This window comes from Oncorhynchus nerka, linkage group LG8, assembly GCF_034236695.1.
Source record: "Oncorhynchus nerka isolate Pitt River linkage group LG8, Oner_Uvic_2.0, whole genome shotgun sequence".
Classification (NCBI taxonomy): Eukaryota; Metazoa; Chordata; class Actinopteri; order Salmoniformes; family Salmonidae; genus Oncorhynchus; species Oncorhynchus nerka.
Genome location: NC_088403.1, coordinates 49,182,765 through 49,199,914, shown reverse-complemented (window position 1 = coordinate 49,199,914; position 17,150 = coordinate 49,182,765). Strand labels below are relative to the sequence as shown.

General features: G+C 42.3%; 1 protein-coding gene across 8 annotated transcripts in view; it reads right to left on the bottom strand.

Moving 5' to 3' along the window:
* The window catches only part of dock11 (dedicator of cytokinesis 11), a 106,597-nt gene that overhangs the window by 71,128 nt on the left and 18,319 nt on the right, over positions 1-17,150 (bottom strand). For 6 of the 8 annotated variants that reach the window (XM_065021874.1, XM_065021875.1, XM_065021876.1 and 3 more), the window contains exons 7-12: positions 16,668-16,802; positions 15,162-15,342; positions 6,950-7,029; positions 4,859-4,942; positions 4,215-4,355; positions 2,653-2,913 (exon numbers count right to left, since the gene is read on the bottom strand). In XM_065021874.1, coding sequence (XP_064877946.1) covers positions 2,653-2,913; positions 4,215-4,355; positions 4,859-4,942; positions 6,950-7,029; positions 15,162-15,342; positions 16,668-16,802 — 882 coding nt within the window. Of the gene's footprint in view, positions 1-2,652; positions 2,914-4,214; positions 4,356-4,858; positions 4,943-6,949; positions 7,030-7,125; positions 7,172-14,310; positions 14,330-15,161; positions 15,343-16,667; positions 16,803-17,150 lie in introns of those variants that run through there. The other 2 variants (XM_065021880.1, XM_065021879.1) reach the window with 2 other exon arrangements.

The window sequence follows — 17,150 nt, the reverse complement described above, 5'->3', positions numbered from 1 at the left end:
GCCAACCGTGGCTCTCATACAGAGCGTCACACACATGTACGTGCATGCACGCACGCACGCACACACACACACGCAAAAACATGTTCTTCCTGGGAGTGGCAGAAAAGTAAGAGTGGAGTTCGTGACACATTAGTAGACATTTGGAACACATCAGCTTGACATAATCCGGACGACAAGTCGCATTATGTTGCTCTCGCAGGGGTCTAGCTAAAGATTCTGCTACCAGAAACAGATTTACATGGGAGATACCCATGTAAATCACAACATAAAGCTGTCACTGAGTGAGATGGAGGGGAGCCTGCTAGCGCCGGTGAGACACACCCTGACTTCCGTTGTGCAGTAGAAAGATGAGGACAGGCTGTCCTTGGACTACACCCAAACAGCACCTCAATTACACTGATCCGCTGGTGTCCAAGTCTATAATCAGACAGTAATCATAGAGGAAGGCCATTATCTATTTCTCTGTGCCCTGGTGGACACTGCTAGGTTCACACACGGCAAGAGCCTACTTAAAAAAAAAAAAAAACTTTATTTAACTAGGCAAGTCAGTTAAGAACAAATTCTTATTTACAATGACGGTCTACCAGGGAACAGTGGGTTAACTGCTTGGTGCAGGGGCAGAACGTCAGATTTTTACCTTGTCAGCTCAGGGATTCGATCCAGCAACCTTTCGGTTACTGGACCTACGCTCTAACTCGGCTACCTGCCACCCCAAATCAAGTTCTGTTTTTTTGTGTCAACGAGAGTGAGAATGACCAATGTCTTGATTGATTCTATTCTGTTTGATACTCTCCGTTTCCACTCTGTTCTTCATTCTGTTTCTGGGTCCAGATATTTTATTACACAGACATTTCCATTCCACCTCACAGGACTTTCTGCTTCCAGAGAGAGGGAGAGCTCCGTCATGTTTCCATGTTGTCTGGGGATGGGAGGCGCAGCACGGTAGGAAGTGGGGAATGGCGTTGTCGACAGCTGAACATTTTAAAAACCTTTCTCTTGTCCACAGAGAAAACATTTCCCTGTTTTAAAGTTTTGCCGTTCGGCGGCGAGAAAATTTTAACAGTTTTAAAGCTAGTTTCCTGCAATTCTACACATTTTGCAACGGGGCCGAGAGAAAATGTGCAGTTTTAACGCTAATCATACACATCTCTCCATGGCGTTTGCCGTGTTCTTATGGTATCTGAGTGACTCAAGCGTTATAACAACATCAACGCGGGCCTCATGTCATGACATTTTTTAAATTTTAGATTCTCCCTGACCGTCTTTTATTTTAGAGGGATTGTTAGTTCTCAAAGATGATCTTGTTCAAAAAATATATTTCTCCATTCTCGTTTTCTACATACTTCATGTCGGGTTTTAGTCGTTTAAGTTCACACTGACCGGGCCATACGTCTAATGAAGTTGGCTACACTTCCAGGATTACAAGCTAGCTGGCTAACGACCTTAGAGGTTTCTCCGGGACGATCTGATGTTGTATCGCCTCACTTTGATCTTAAAAGTGCGTCACGGTGCACCACTGCTAAATAAATATAGGGGAAACACAAGTACTGTCATTTACTGCTGGGTACCACCGCTACTGAGGCTGGGTCATCCTGTAACTGTAAATGGGACCAGCAGCAGTTTGTGTGTGCGTGCGCGGGTGTGTTGGGGCATCACACCGGCTGCAGGAGTTAACACTGCACGCTACAGCTATTACCCAAGAGAAACACTCACCATCATGCTGAACCTGGAATGTTCTTTTCAAGTCGACTGGCTTCAAACTTTAGCAAAACAGCGAGAGTCGGGCAACTTTGATATTGCAGTTAGCCTTTGAAATAGCAATACTAGCTATATACACGTGTACAATACATATAGATTAAAGCGAACATATCTCATAGCTGCTGTTCTCGTTTACCCAATTACCGTATAATGAGGAGTTAAGCTTAAGGAGATATTCAACAGATTATTGACACGAAAATCCTCTGGTCAAAATCGTACCGCGTTGCATGGCAGTACTAGCTGTAGCACTGGATGGTGGAGTTATGTCGTGTGTTTTACGACCACGCGGACAACAGGCACAGTAAACAGTGTAGCATCAGCCTGAATCTCAACCAGCTTTGAATAAAGAGGGAAAATCAACTGTATCATTCGGACTATGCCCTGGTCCATAGTAGCGCCAGCAGAGTCCCCCAGACACCAGAGGTAGTCCAGTGAAATCAGGAGTATCAGTCAAGTGCTCTCTCACACACACACACACGCTGCATTGTGGGTAAATGCATGGATGTGCAGTATTGTGACACCGCATTGACTAGGGTGTAAGACGAGAGGACAGCCACGGCTGCACAGCACCGCTGACGGCAACGCCTTGCGATCCCCGACGGGAGTGGCTCATCTCTGGGTGTCTAATGCCTGCTGACCGGGTCGTGGGGTCATCAGAAACAAACACCAACGCATTTACAAACAAAACTCGAGCCATCTTCACATCCCTGTCCTAACCAACTGAGCATCTTAAGTAATCATGTCAAATCAGGGAGAGACTTAGTTTGTAATCCTAAGATTCTGTGATGCCATCATTTCTACAGATACACAAGCACGATTTAGTCTGCGTCTGTGTAAACAAACACAACACACAGAATATATTATATAGGTCAGTTAAGGTCACTATGGTCCAACCTGAGTGGGGTATTGCAGCAGAGACTCAGACACCCTTTGTAGAACGGGGAGACCATTCCCTTTCCCTGCATCCCCGTTGACTCCTCCATTCACCCCTCCTCCTCCTCCTCCTCCTCCTCCCTCTGATGTAGGGGAGAGTGGAGAGGTGTCAGTCAGCATCTCTCGTACACAGGGAGGGTTGAGGTCCACGTGGAAGTCTGAAGAGATCTTACAGCTCTTAGACACGTCAAACAGGGCCAAGCTGATGAAGAACGGCTCCACCTGGATAACAGAGAGAAGAGAGAGCGTCAAACAGGGCCAAGCTAATGAAGAACGGCTCCACCTGGATAACAGAGAGCGTCAAACAGGGCCAAGCTGATGAAGAACGGCTCCACCTGGATAACAGAGAGAAGAGAGAGCGTCAAACAGGGCCAAGCTGATGAAGAACGGCTCCACCTGGATAACAGAGAGAAGAGAGAGCGTCAAACAGGGCCAAGCTGATGAAGAACGGCTCCACCTGGATAACAGAGAGAAGAGAGAGCGTCAAACAGGGCCAAGCTGATGAAGAACGGCTCCACCTGGATAACAGAGAGAAGAGAGAGCGTCAAACAGGGCCAAGCTGATGAAGAACGGCTCCACCTGGATAACAGAGAGAAGAGAGAGCGTCAAACAGGGCCAAGCTGATGAAGAACGGCTCCACCTGGATAACAGAGAGAAGAGAGAGCGTGCGTATGTGCGTGTTTACGAGGTACGAACAAAAGAGAGTGTGTGTGTGTATACGAGTGTGTGTGTGTGTATACGAGTGTATTTCCACTGTAGACATAAGCATATTAGCTTGAATGATGGCAACCCCACTCCTTCCAGGAACCATAACGCCTATGGGAGTTTGAGTGCAACGACGTCCCTCCATATAAATCTCGGGCCAACCTCCCTTATTCCCCTCCCCAGACCCTATAAATGCTCTAGTGGGAATGTAGTTATTTATCATAGTGTTTTATGTCTACTATAATCCACTCTGAAGGAGGGAGAAAGGGAGGACTCAGTAGTGTGCTCTATACTGCTGGCTCATGCCAAAGAGGCTCTGCATTCGTCTCACACTCCAATCAGGAAGCTAACTTCCTTCATCAAGGAATCTGAATGTGGATAATGATTTAGGTCTCTATACAGCAATTTGGGCATCTATCTTGAGGTATTTCAAACGTGCAATATAAACACAATGAAAGATATTTTTATTCATGTTTGACCAATTTTTCCATTTCTATTGAACAATTTGTTCAGATGGTTCTAATCGTTGTTTCTTTAGCCAATGATAACTAGAATGGATAAATGGTTTTGTAATTTGTTGTTGTTGTTGAAATACAAGTTAAGCTGCTATTGTCCAATATTTTAGGAAAAAACATAACTCCTGGACATTCTAAACATAATTCTTTATACTTAAAAGACCAAAAAGTGATCTGAAAATAAGTTGAATATACAACTTCAACACGAATTCTGATGTCGTTTTTGGATCTGTTGTGCCCTGTTGTACGCTACTCCTATAGGACCTACGTTGGAGCAGGAGGATAGGGTGTGTGTGAGCTTACGTTGGTGAGGACCCCGTCCCCCCTCTCGTTGGCACAGCCCTGCAGACTGAAGGTGAGGTCATGGCAGCTGACGGCGATGCGCCGGCCAAAACGCTCCTCAAACGGCTTCACATCAGGCTCTATACCCGAGAAGTCCAACCTCTGGAGAGAGGAGGGGTGAGAGGAGACGTGGGGGAGGGAGGAGGAGAGGAGGATGGGAAAGAGGTGGGAGGAGAGGAGGAGGTGGGAGGGATCGGTGAGGAGAGGAGGGAGGGAAAAAGATGGAGAGAGGGGAAGGAGGGAGAGGGGAAAAGGAGAGTGGAGGAGAGAGGTGGGAGAGGAAGAAGGGGAGGAAGGAGGAGGAGGAAGTAAGGAGGGGGGAGAGGGAGGTCAGGAAGAAAGATGAAGGAGAGAGGAGGGAACAGTGGTTAGCTTCTGGCATCCATCCCCATGGAAACATACAATATGCAAACATAGACATTCTCTAACTGAGAGGTTCACTCGATGCCAGTTGAGCCAGCAGGCCCTGGGACTGCCCAGACAGACAGGGTATATCATGCATCGATACACCTATACACTGCATACTACAAGCCTGATCTAATAGACTTAAACAACATTAACAAACATATTGGGGATGAATAGAGTAAAACACAGACAGTTCTAACCTGTGTTTCAGGGTCCAGAGAGAAAAGCTTTTGTCTCCCCTCGTTCCTGTTCATTTTATTGAGCTGGTCTGTTTCCCTGGCATACTGCAGAGAGAGAAAGGAGAAAAACAGACAAAGAACAGCCTCAGGTCACAGTGAGATCTCCATCCTCCCTCTCTCCTCTCACACCATCCAATCCATCCATCCATCTCCAGAGAGACAGAAGAGTTAACCAGGAAGAGGAGCGCTGGGACATCTCAGACCAGACAGCTCTCTTTGTTTTCCATGTGCTGTTCTGGGTTTATAGGCACATTCAAGCAGTTGAGGTGGTCTCTATGGGATAAGCATCATCTTCATCCCAAATGGCATCCTGTTCCCTCTAACGTGCACTACTTTTGCCATGGGCCCATAGGGCTCTGGGCAAAAGTATTGCACAATATAGGGAATAGGGTGCCATTAGGGCCGCAGCCATTTTGTTTCTCTAACTGACTAGAAAACACATTGCTTATCAATAATCTATCTGCTAGAACCTAAAAAGAGTTATTCAGCTGTCGTCCATAGGAGAACCCTCCTACATGGAACCCAACATGGTTATACCTGGAACCAAAAAGGGTTCTACTTGGAACCCAAAAGGGTTCTCTTATGGCGACACCCGAAGAACCCTTTTTTGAATAAAACTTTCCTTTCTCTCCGATCGAAACAGGATACGCTCTGTCTGAATGACCCTATTAAAACCTCTCCACCATGTGGCTAGGATCACTACCATGTGTGTGTGAGGAATATCCACAGTGCTAGAATAAAGCACGGCTGCTAATGAGGCCAGAGGTGAAGAGAGCAAGTCAGACTAAAACATACTGCCAACATCCACCAGGCTGAATCAATCAGCAACGGGGTATACACACTACGCCTAAGAGTGGACCACACAGACGGCTACATTATGAATCAGATGCTTAGTAAAACATTTTTAAAATGAACAGTAGGCCTATTTTATGGGTTCCTCTGCAGTGTGTGATTGATGTTGATAATCAAATCAAAATCAAATCAAATGTATTTGTCACATACACATGGTTAGCAGATGTTAATGTGAGTGTAGCGAAATGCTTGTGCTTCTAGTTCCGACAATGCAGTAATAACCAACGAGTAATCTAACTAACAATTCCAAAACTACTACCTTATACACACAAGTGTAAAGGGATAAAGAATATGTACATAAAGATATATGAATGGGTGATGGTACAGAGCGGCATAGGCAAGATGCAGTAGATGGTATTGAGTACAGTATATACATATGAGATGAGTATGTAAACAAAGTGGCATAGTTTAAAGTGGCTAGTGATACATGTATTACATAAAGATGCAGTAGATGATATAGAGTACAGTATATACGTATACATATGAGATTAATAATGTAGGGTATGTAAACATTATATTAAGTAGCATTGTTTAAAGTGGCTAGTGATATATTTTACATCAATTCCCATTATTAAAGTGGCTGGAGTTGAGTGACAAATTGTGGACAGATTGATTTTGTCCCCCCACACCAAACATGATCACGACACGCAGGTTGAAATATCAAAACAAACTCTGAACCAATTCTATTAATTTGGGGACAGGTCGAAAAGCATTAAACATTTATGGCAATTTAGCTAGCTAGCTTGCAGTTGCTAGCTAATTCTCCTATTTAGCTAGCTAGCTTGCTGTTGCTAGCTAATTTGTCCTATTTAGCTAGCTAGCTTGCTGTTGCTAGCTAATTTGTACTGGGATATAAATATTGAGTTGTTATTTTACCTGAAATGCACAAGGTCCTCTACTTCGACAATTAATCCACACATAAAACAGTCAACCGAATCGTTTCTAGTCATCTCTCCTGCTTCCATGCTTCTTTTTCTTCTTTGAAATTTATATGGCGATTGGCAACTAACTTTCATAATAAGGTGCATTACCACAACTGACCTCAGTTAATTTTTCAATCACCCACGTGGGCACATGTTCCTAAAAACCAATGAGAAGATAGCACGTGGGTATATGCTTCTAAAAACCAATGAGGAGATGGGAGAGGAAGGACTTGCAGTGCATTCTGCATGTGGTGTGGTCAGCATGTGACAGCATTACCTTGTTGAGTTCAGGGTGAAGGCTCCTCCCCAGACTCTCCAATAGGCTCTCTCCTTTCCCCTGGCTGCTGCTGTCCTCATCTGATTGGACGAGAGAGGAGTCAGTCAAAAAGAGTACTGACCATAGAGCCTCATGTATGATTGGGATGAGTATAACGACATCTGATATTAGAGCACCTTTTCCTTGATATCTGATCCTCCTAGACATGTGTACTTGATGTTGACCTGCACAAAGCTACTGGATGATTCTACTCAGCCCTGGAAAAAAGTACCCCAATTTTCATACTTGAGTAAAAGTAAAGATACATTGAAAGAAAACGACTCAAGTAAAAGTAAAAGTCACCCAGTAAAATACTACTTGAGTAAAAGTCCAAAAGTATTTGGTTTTAAATGTACTTAAGTATCAAAAGTAAAAGTATAAATCATTTGTTATTTTAATTTAGGGATAGCCAGGGTCACAGTTCAACACTCAGACATAATTTACAAACAAAGCATTTGTGTTTGGTGAGTCTGCCAGATCAGAGGCAGTAAGGATGACCAGGGATGTTATTTTGAGTGCTTGAATTAGACAATTCTCCTGTCCTGCTAAGCATTCAAAATGTTAGGAGTACATTTGGGTGTCAGGGAAAATGTAAGGAGTAAAATGTACATGATTTTCTTTAGGGATGTAGTGGAGTAAAAGTAAAAGTGGTCAAAAAATATAAATAGTAAAGGACAGATACACCCCAAAAACTACTTAAGTAGTACTTAAAAGTATTTTTACTTAAGTACTTTACACCACTGATTCTACTTCATTTTTACACTCTTCACCTTTCATGTTGAGTGGTGTCCCAATGAGCTTTTCCTACGAACTCTGCTGCGTGTCTGACTCCATTCAGTGTGCTGCAGGGGGGAACTGGCGACCAGCCAGGCTAACTGACTCCCACAGCTTTCTGCTGGATTAGCCAAATCTCTCAGAATCTCAGAGGCATATGAGAACTTACTGTACTTGTTTTTAGAGGGACATTTGAGTAGAGAGGGTCTGCCCTTATGAGAAAATGAATGTCCCCAACTGTCAATTGCTCGGAGGCTGTACACACAGGCAAACATGCAGACACACACACGCATGCGCGCAAAAACGCATAGACAGACACGTATGCATGCAAAGACACTCGTGACCGATTCCAGTGAAGTTTGAAATGGGAACTAAATTCTAGAGGCAGATAAAATGACCGGTGAAAACTAGCAATACAATGCTGCCTTGCTGACCAACTGTTGTGTATCATCCTGTAATTTATCATTTAGGCTTTTCAGTGTGCGTTTACAGGTTACGGGAAGGTAATTGAACCCCCTAGAGGAGAAGACTGTGTTGAAAGACAGGTGCAACTTTTCTTTGGAAAAAATGGTAGGAGTGGATTAGCTAAATACAGTTTTTTACAATCACTTTGGCACTAATTTCAGAACCTTCATGTCACTTTTCAAAACTCTATAGACACAATACGCACAAACGATGATCAAAATGCAAAACACTTCTTCCAATTGCTTGGATACAATACACACCTGTTCAAAATGACACAACTTAACCTCAAAGTACTACCATTTCAAAATTCAATTCACACATTACATCTGAGATGACTGTCTATTAATTTCATTACAATGATCTAACTATCAATTGATACAACTGCTCAAAATGATAAGTAACTGTTTTCACTTTATGGCAACTGATGAACAATATTCCATGTTTAGATCATGAAAGTTTCAGGATAACGAGATCCATTCACACCAATTACCATGGAACATGAACCAATTGGACTACATTATCTATGGATGTAATATTTCATCCTCATTCTTTATCAGACACCGTTTCTATGGTCCCATGTACCACTTTTCCAGACCATGTTTTCAGGTTTGACATTACTGTACACTCACCGGCCACTTTATTAGGTACACCTATCTAGTACTGGGTAGGACTCCCATTTGCCTACACAACAGCCTGAATTATTCACGGTGTTGTACGTTAAGAGATGCCCTTCTGCACACAACTGTTTTAAACGGCTGTTATTTGAGCATTTGTGGCCTTTCTGTTAGCTTGAATAAGTCTGGACATTCTCCTCTGACCTCTCATTAAAAAGGTGTTTTTGCCCACAGAACTGCCACTCACTGAATGTGTTTTTTTTATCGGACCATTCTCTGTAAACTGTAGAGACTGTAGTCAGGGCAGCTGTTTCTGAGATACTGGAACCACCATGTGTGGCACCAACAATCATACCACGGTCAAAATTGCTTAGATTACGCATCTTACCCGTTCTAATGTTTGGTCGAACAACAACTAAAGCTCTCTTCTCTATATACTCTATATATTGAGTTGCAGACATCCACATGATTCGCTGTTCGAAGGAGCAGGCTATTTGCGTTAACATGCAGGTGTACCTAATAAAGTGGTCGGTGAGTGTATGTATGCAGGCCCTTGTAATTTATTTTCCAATACTGCCAACTCATTACTGATGATTGATTTCACATTGTGGTACGAGTATATAGTGAAATGAGTGGTATCCACCTACAACAACATAGTGATAACATTGGAGCTGGCAGGTGATCCAGGTCACAGTAGAGGTCAAGCAGTGGGAGGAAGACGAGGAACACGTGGTGGTCAAAGGAATGGCAGGGGACAAGCACCCCTTCTGAGAGATGGTCGTGGGCCTCGTTTGAGAGATGTGGGGGAACGTGCTAGAGAACAAGGCCACAGACCAAGACAGCGGCAGCAACTGCAAAGAGTGTCCAATGAAATCCGAGCAATCGTTGTAGACCATGTCGTAAATCATGGCATGACAATGACTGAGGCAGCTACAATGATTCAATCAAACCTCAGAAAATCATCCGTGGCCTCAATCATCAGAACTTTCCGCAAAGAGAACCGGTCTTCAGCATGCACTAAACATTAGGCTACTCTCAATTGTCAAATGACTGTAGAGTGGTTTGTTATTTAAAAGTTGCAGCGTACTGCAGCACAGCTTGCGTGTTGCCGCAGAATTCTATGGCACATTATTTAAGTGCCAACCACTGGTACCATTAATGCTAGTTAGTGCTAGTTTGACCACCAGAGGGCATCTTTGGGAAGCATTTGATAACTTTCAAAAGTGGCTGTACTAGATAATTTAAAACGTTTTTTGGAAGAACAGGGTATATGGGACTTATTTTAAGACATTTTGCTTAATTAATTTGCTTAATATCATGGTGTTTCTATTCCAAGAAAAACTAAAAACACTCTGGGTTTCCATTACGATGGAACGGAAAATATGGCGCTGTAAAACGTGACGGTCTGGAGTAGGCTACAGTACAGGACTATTTCGCTGAAGAATCACTGTGTCGTGCGGGCTTGCGGGAGACCGGAATTCAATTTCCCAATGGGGAGGAAGGAGTATCCTTGTAAATAAGAATTTGTTCATAACTGACTTGACTAGTTAAATAAAGGTTACTCTAAGAGCAGAACATTTCTACACCATAATTGTAATCTAACCAATACCCAAACAGATATTCAGCCAAAATAAAAAATCTCATAGATTTATCAAGACCAGTCCCCATGCTTGTCTCAGAGCAGCGTGAAACTGAGCTAAAATAGTTGTAGGCTATTGCTTCAAATCGTTCTTTAAATAAATAAGACCTACACCACTTTTAACAGCACATTAATCAACACTAGTGAGACTCATGTCACCTATGGTAGGCCTACAGTATATCGAAAAACATACATGACGTGACATGCCGCCAATAATTACATATAGAGGACTGGAGGATTCTAAATTAAAACCAAAAGCCGGCACGGGTATCTGTTACAACGCATTTTGCATTGCAATGCGGTGACTTAGACAGCTGCTCCACTGGGGATGCCCCATCCACAAAGTATCAAAATACAGAGAGGTGTTGGTAAAGTACAGTTGAAGTCGGAAGTTTACATACACCTTAGCCTAATACATTTAAACTCAGCATTTCACAATTCCTGACATTTAATCCTTGTAAAAATTCCCTGTCTTAGGTCAGTTAGGATCACCACTTCAATTTTAAGATTGTGAAATGTCTGAATAATAGTAGAGAGAATTATTTCTTTCAGCTTTTATTTCTTTCATCACATTCCCAGTGGGTCAGAAGTTTACATACACTCAATTAGTATTTGGTAGCATTGCCTTTAAATTGTTTAACTTGGGTCAACCGTTTTGGGTAGCCTTCCACAAGCTTCCCACAATAAGCTGGGTGAATTTTGGCCTATTCCTAATGACAGAGCTGGTGTAACTGAGTCAGGTTTGTAGGCCTCCTTGCTCACACACGCCTTTTCAGTTCTGTCCACAAATGTTCTATAGGATTGAGGTCAGGGCTTTGGGATGGCCACTCCAATACCTTGACGTTGTTGTCCTTAAGCCATTTTGCCACAACTTTTGAAGTATGCTTGGGGTCATTGTCCATTTGGAAGACCCATTTGCGACTAAGCTTTAACTTCCTGACTGATGTCTTGAGATGTTGCTCCAATATATCCACATAATTTGTTTCCTGCTGTTTCCTCCAGCATCTTCACAAGGTCCCTTGCTGTTGTTCTGGGACTAATTTGCACTTCTCGCACCAAAGTATGTTTATCTCTAGGAGACAGAACGCGTCTCCTTCCTGAGCGTTATAATGGCTGCGTGGTCCCATGGTGTTTATACTTGCGTACTATTGTTTGTACAGATGAACATGGTACTTTCAGGCGTTTGGAAATTGCTCCCAAGGATGAACAAGACTGCACAAAGTAGATGTCCTAACCGACTTGCCAAAACTATAGTTTGTTAACAAGAAATGTGTGGAGTGGTTAAAAAATGAGTGTTAATGACTCCAACCTGAGAGTATGTAAACTTCCGACTTCAACTGTATATTGTCCTGCTAATAGCCCATAATGGCCTATTATAATACTGTACATGGTGTCCAGGTCAGGAAAACCAAAACATTTATTTATTAAAGACTATCAGAAAGAATGTTGGTACTTATTTATTTTGATCCAAAGCCATGAATGAGTGAGTCACTCAGCTTTTTGTAGGTGCTGCTATATGACTGTGCCATCAACTTGATAATATATAAATATTTTGTTTCCAAATAAATGAAAGTGAGCAATTGTAATCTGAATAAAGGTCAAAACAATATTTGTAAAGGCCATAACATTTATTTCTGTTTAAAGATGGAGAGAAATGCTGGGCCAATTGAGCCGCCCTACTCCCAACCCCGGCCGGATGTGATACATAATACTTTTTGTGGTATTATTTGTTGTCTTTTCTGGTCGATTAAACTGAAATTGCAACCAATCACGGCTGGTTGTGATACAGCCAACCTAACTTCGAAATACATTTGACGATAGAATTCTCCCCCTACCCTTCTTCTATTGTCCAGCTACCTGCTAATAGCCATAATGGCGCTGTACAACGTGACCGTGTGTATTTGAAAAAGTATTTTCCAGTAAGCAACTAATTGTTTACCTTCATTAGACAACTTTGTTCCAATATTTCTGTAATTCAGTGATGTTTATTCTCATAGTAATTCCTTATGGAGCCATAACTAAATAAACATTGGCATTTTGAAAGAGCATTTTTATCATTATTTTATTGACGAAAGCATAAAGATGCCATTATTAGTTACATTGTTTTAGTTTGAACGTGCAGACTGGCACTAAGAACAGCAGGAACGTTTCCCTAGTCAGCACCATTATTAGTGCAATGCCCCTGGAAGTGTTGCTCTGTGCTACCCAGTGGGGTAGCACAGTGCCCTTCCTCCTCCTCCCTTCCCCATGGGCTAGGTCCGTCCCGTGCCCCCTGCCCTCGTGCCTTGAACCTCACGCGCTTTCAGTGGATACAGCTGGAGAACTATATACAGTATATTGTCCTGCTAATAACAGGGTTAATAATATATCAGTGAGAATATCTAAATTAATAATAATAATTCTAAATTAATGAGAATAATTGCTTTGTTTAAAAAATAACAATATTTTGGAGGTAATTTTGTTTTCAAATAACGTAAAATGAGCATGAAAAAGGCAATTCTTGAACATGGGGTGAGACATTGTTACTAATTTGTAAATAAAGCCAGTTTGTTATTTAGAATAATTTATTTCTGTTTTTAGAGGGAGAGAAACCAAAAACCTACAGTCATCTCATGGGTCTCCCAATCGAGGCCGACACAGGTATAGAATCAGCATCTGTAGCAAAACAGCTTGTACTGCTATGCAGTGTCTTACGACTGTTGCACCACACAAGCGCTGTACAACAGGACCGGTCGGGAGTGGGCTACATTACAAAATAATCCTAATAAAATAAGTAATAAAAACCTTAGTGTAACAACAGTTTTAGTAAGTAATACTGAAGTCGTGCACAATTATCAGTTTCTATTTAGGTTTATGTCGCCCATTCATTGTCAGTTAGAGACACAGTAGGACCCAAAAGCATAAACAGTGCTCTAACTCCCCCTTGCGCTGGTCTGGAGCAATGAAGTGGTGATGTAGGGTACCGTACTAAATTACAGCAGCATTATCGCAAAACTTTTAGTGGGGCAACCACTGTATACTGCATGCCAACGTGTACCACGGTGTTGGTGATGTGACTAAATGTGTTCTTAGTGTCATTTTCCCTGCAGAATTGAGACTAGGTCAAATATGGGAGGCAGAGGCAAAATTCTGACAGACCAACAAGAGCGGGGTGTGCTCAATTTGGTTCGGGCCAGAAATTATATTCGCCTTACAGAAATTCGGCAGCACATCTTGGACAATGACGACATGTTGAACAATGTGGAAGCCATAAGTTTGCAGGCTATTGCATGCATGCTGAAATGGCACCAGGTGTCTCTAAAACAGCTATACCGTGTGACTTTAGAAAGAAATGCAAACAGAGTGAAGCAACTGAGGACTGAGTATGTTCAGGTATGTTCAGTTTCAAGATGGCTGTTGTGAAAAATCCCCCCAACATTCTACATCATTGTAATCAGTAATTCTCTTTCCAAGACGTCTTTTTAGAAGGTGATGGAGCTGGATGCTGACGAAAACCATCACAAATTCCTCTTTTTGGATGAGGCAGGCTTCAACCTGGCCAAAACAAGGAGGAGAGGTCGGAATTTCATTGGCCAACGGGCAACCATCCAAGGACCTGGACCACATCACCATGTGTCCGGCTATATTGGAAGATAGTGTGGTGGTACGCAGACCTCGTATTGGATCATATAATGCAGCTCTCCTTGTAACCTTCCTTGATGAGCTAAATCAGGTCTGTAGAGCTGATGGCGTGACCTATGTCATTGTGTGGGATAATGTCAGGTTCCACCATGCTCAAATGGTGCAAGCATGGTTTCAGGCCCATCCACAATTTACCACCCTGTACTTACCCCCACTCTCCTTTCCTTAGCACGATTGAGGATTTTTTTCTCCACATGGAGGTGGAAGGAATATGATAGGCGCCTTCTCGAACAAGCCACGCTTCTCCAGGCCATGGATGACGCATGCAATGATTCGCCATGCCCGAAGATTCTTCCCAAGATGTTTGGCTAATGAAAACATCCATTGTGATGTGGCTGAGAACCTGTGGCCAAATCCACAAGACAGGGTTGAGGGAAATATAGAAGTACAGTAATCAATCCTTTGGTTTGCTTTTTACAGTAAACCAGGTGAGGAATACTGCAATTGACGTTTTACTGTAGTTTTTTTCTTTTTTGTAGCTGATTATTTTTGCTTTGAATCAAAGAAACCTATGTTGTGATTTTATTGTATTTCATCAATACATTTCAGATTTTGTTCAATGATTCCACTGTGTCTGTAGTATTCTCTCTACTGGTCCTTTTTACAGTGATGTATTTATGTGTAGCATCATCATGAAACAATTTTGTACTACAATATTTAATGATTGTGCGAACAACTACACAGTATCTTGTGTGTGGGTGATCTAAATGAATGTTCCTATGGTATTTCATGATAAACTAGTTATTTGAACCAATGATTCTGAAAGTGCAAGGTTCCTTTAAAGATATGAATGCACAACGCAATGTTTTGAACATTGGACAGCCTGTGTTACCAGTGATGACCGTTTTGAGTTGTGCGTCTAGAGTTTAGAAAAATGACCACAAGGTTCTGAAATTAGTGCCAAAGTGGTTGTAAAAAACTGTAAGATGTTGAACTGCAGGTCTAGGAGAGTATATACAATGTGTGTGTGTGTGTGTTTGTGTGTCCAGTCCATCCTCACCCAGGGCACAGTCTAAGCCGTCTCCTCCGTTCCTCCTATCTCCTCCCTCAGTGCTGCTCTGCAGGGCCTGTTTCAGGGTGACCACCCACTCCTCCATCTCCGCCTCGCTGTCCGCAGAAAGGAGGTGGCTGTAGCGCTCCTGCATCTTCAGCTCAAAGCCGTTACGGCGCATCTTAGGACACTGGAGGGGGGGACAGGGAACAGAGGGTTGGTTTGAGTCATTTTGTAACATAATCTTAAAGTAGTTCCAACCAATCTTAGGGCACCTGGGGTGAAAATATAGACGTTCGGTTGGAGTCATTTAGTCATTGTGGCTCAAAGCTCAAAGCTGTTAAAGCGCATCATAGGGCGCTGGGGAGGAGAGAAAGAGAGCACATCTGGTTGGATCAGCATATAACCTAATAACACTCGGCTCAATGCTCAAACGTGCTGGTGAGTAGACAGCTAATATTTACATTTCAAGTTTAGCCAACTTGGATCTAATTGCTAGCTAGATAACGAGGCAGAACAGTCGAATTGTTATGAACACAGCCTTCTGTCTGTCTCCAACTGTTTGAACAGCATGCTAGCCTGTCTACTTTGTTCAATCAATACCTTATTTCTCAGAATGAGAACGAGTTGCCAATTCCCTATATTGTGTTTTATGATTATTGCACATTTATAAAACAGACTGGACAGCTAGTATAACAGCCTTTGGTTAAAATGCTGCTAGGTGCCGATTAAGGCCTAAATCTTTATTAGCAACTAATCCCACTGGGCACAGACGTCATTTCAACGTGTATTTTGGTTTACAATTGAAAGTTGTCAACTAATGTGAATTCAATGTGAAATCAACAAAAAATGTCACCATATTGGATTTAGGTTCAAAGTTGGGTGAAAAAAAGACTAAATTCCGTTGATGACTTTTGCAAATCCAATCCATTTTCCAAGTCGATCCAACGTCATCACATTGAATTCTTTGTTGAAATGACATGGAAACAACGATGATTCAACCAGTTTTTTCCCAGTGGGCTGTTGTGTTAAAAGCCTAATTCTGAGTGTCCTGCTGCCATTTCTGCCTCCAGAGAATGATTACCTATTAATTGTATTAACATAGAATGATCTATTTGATTATCACAGACTTCCCTCCATGGCTGGCAGGAGGAAAGTCTAGCGTCTAGGACAGACAAGACAATATATTTAGATTTGTCTGTCTCCATAAAGCCCAGAGCGGATGGTGTGCCTCTGTAAGCAAATGGTCAATCTATTCCCGGGACACATTAGGAACAAACATTAACCATATACAAAGATATACCGTACTGTATTATTCACAACAACCACACGACGTCAATGATTTCCAAGTCAAGGTGAAATAAGGGACCGTATTCAATGAGCATCTCAAAAGTAGCTGATCTAAGATCAGTTCCCCCGTCCATGTAATCTAAGGAATTGTAATCTAAAAGACCAGACTGATCCTAGATCAGCACTCCTACTCAGAGACTCTTTGTGTATAAGGGCCCAGGTCACCTGAATGACGTCTATACAGGAGTCCAGGTAGATGGATCCTTTGGTGTCCTTGCAGTTCTTCTCATCCTTGTAGGAGTTGAGGATGTAGGAGCCGTCTGGCAGCTGGGACAGGTAGAAATACCTCCTCTTAAACACCTGATAATCAGAAGAAGGGTTTCAATTCAAAATCATCCAATAGCCACGCCGCTTTTATTTCTAAGTGTCCATCTGCTGTACACTCTAGTGGATGTGTGGGTACAAAGGTAGATAAGGCTGGTGATCAATGTATTGTTGTGGCATTCAAATACAGTTGTAGACACTTTTTTTGATTAGCTGAGTCAGGTAAGGCCCTATCAAATCCGCGATGCGGAGAACGCGGAAGGAATCACGGAATCCAGACATTAAAACGGAATTGAACCATATTCAAAAATGCATTTAATTTATTTGAAAATTAATTAGCTCAGGATTATTATAAAACAGCTCCTGGGTTATCATAAGGCATGA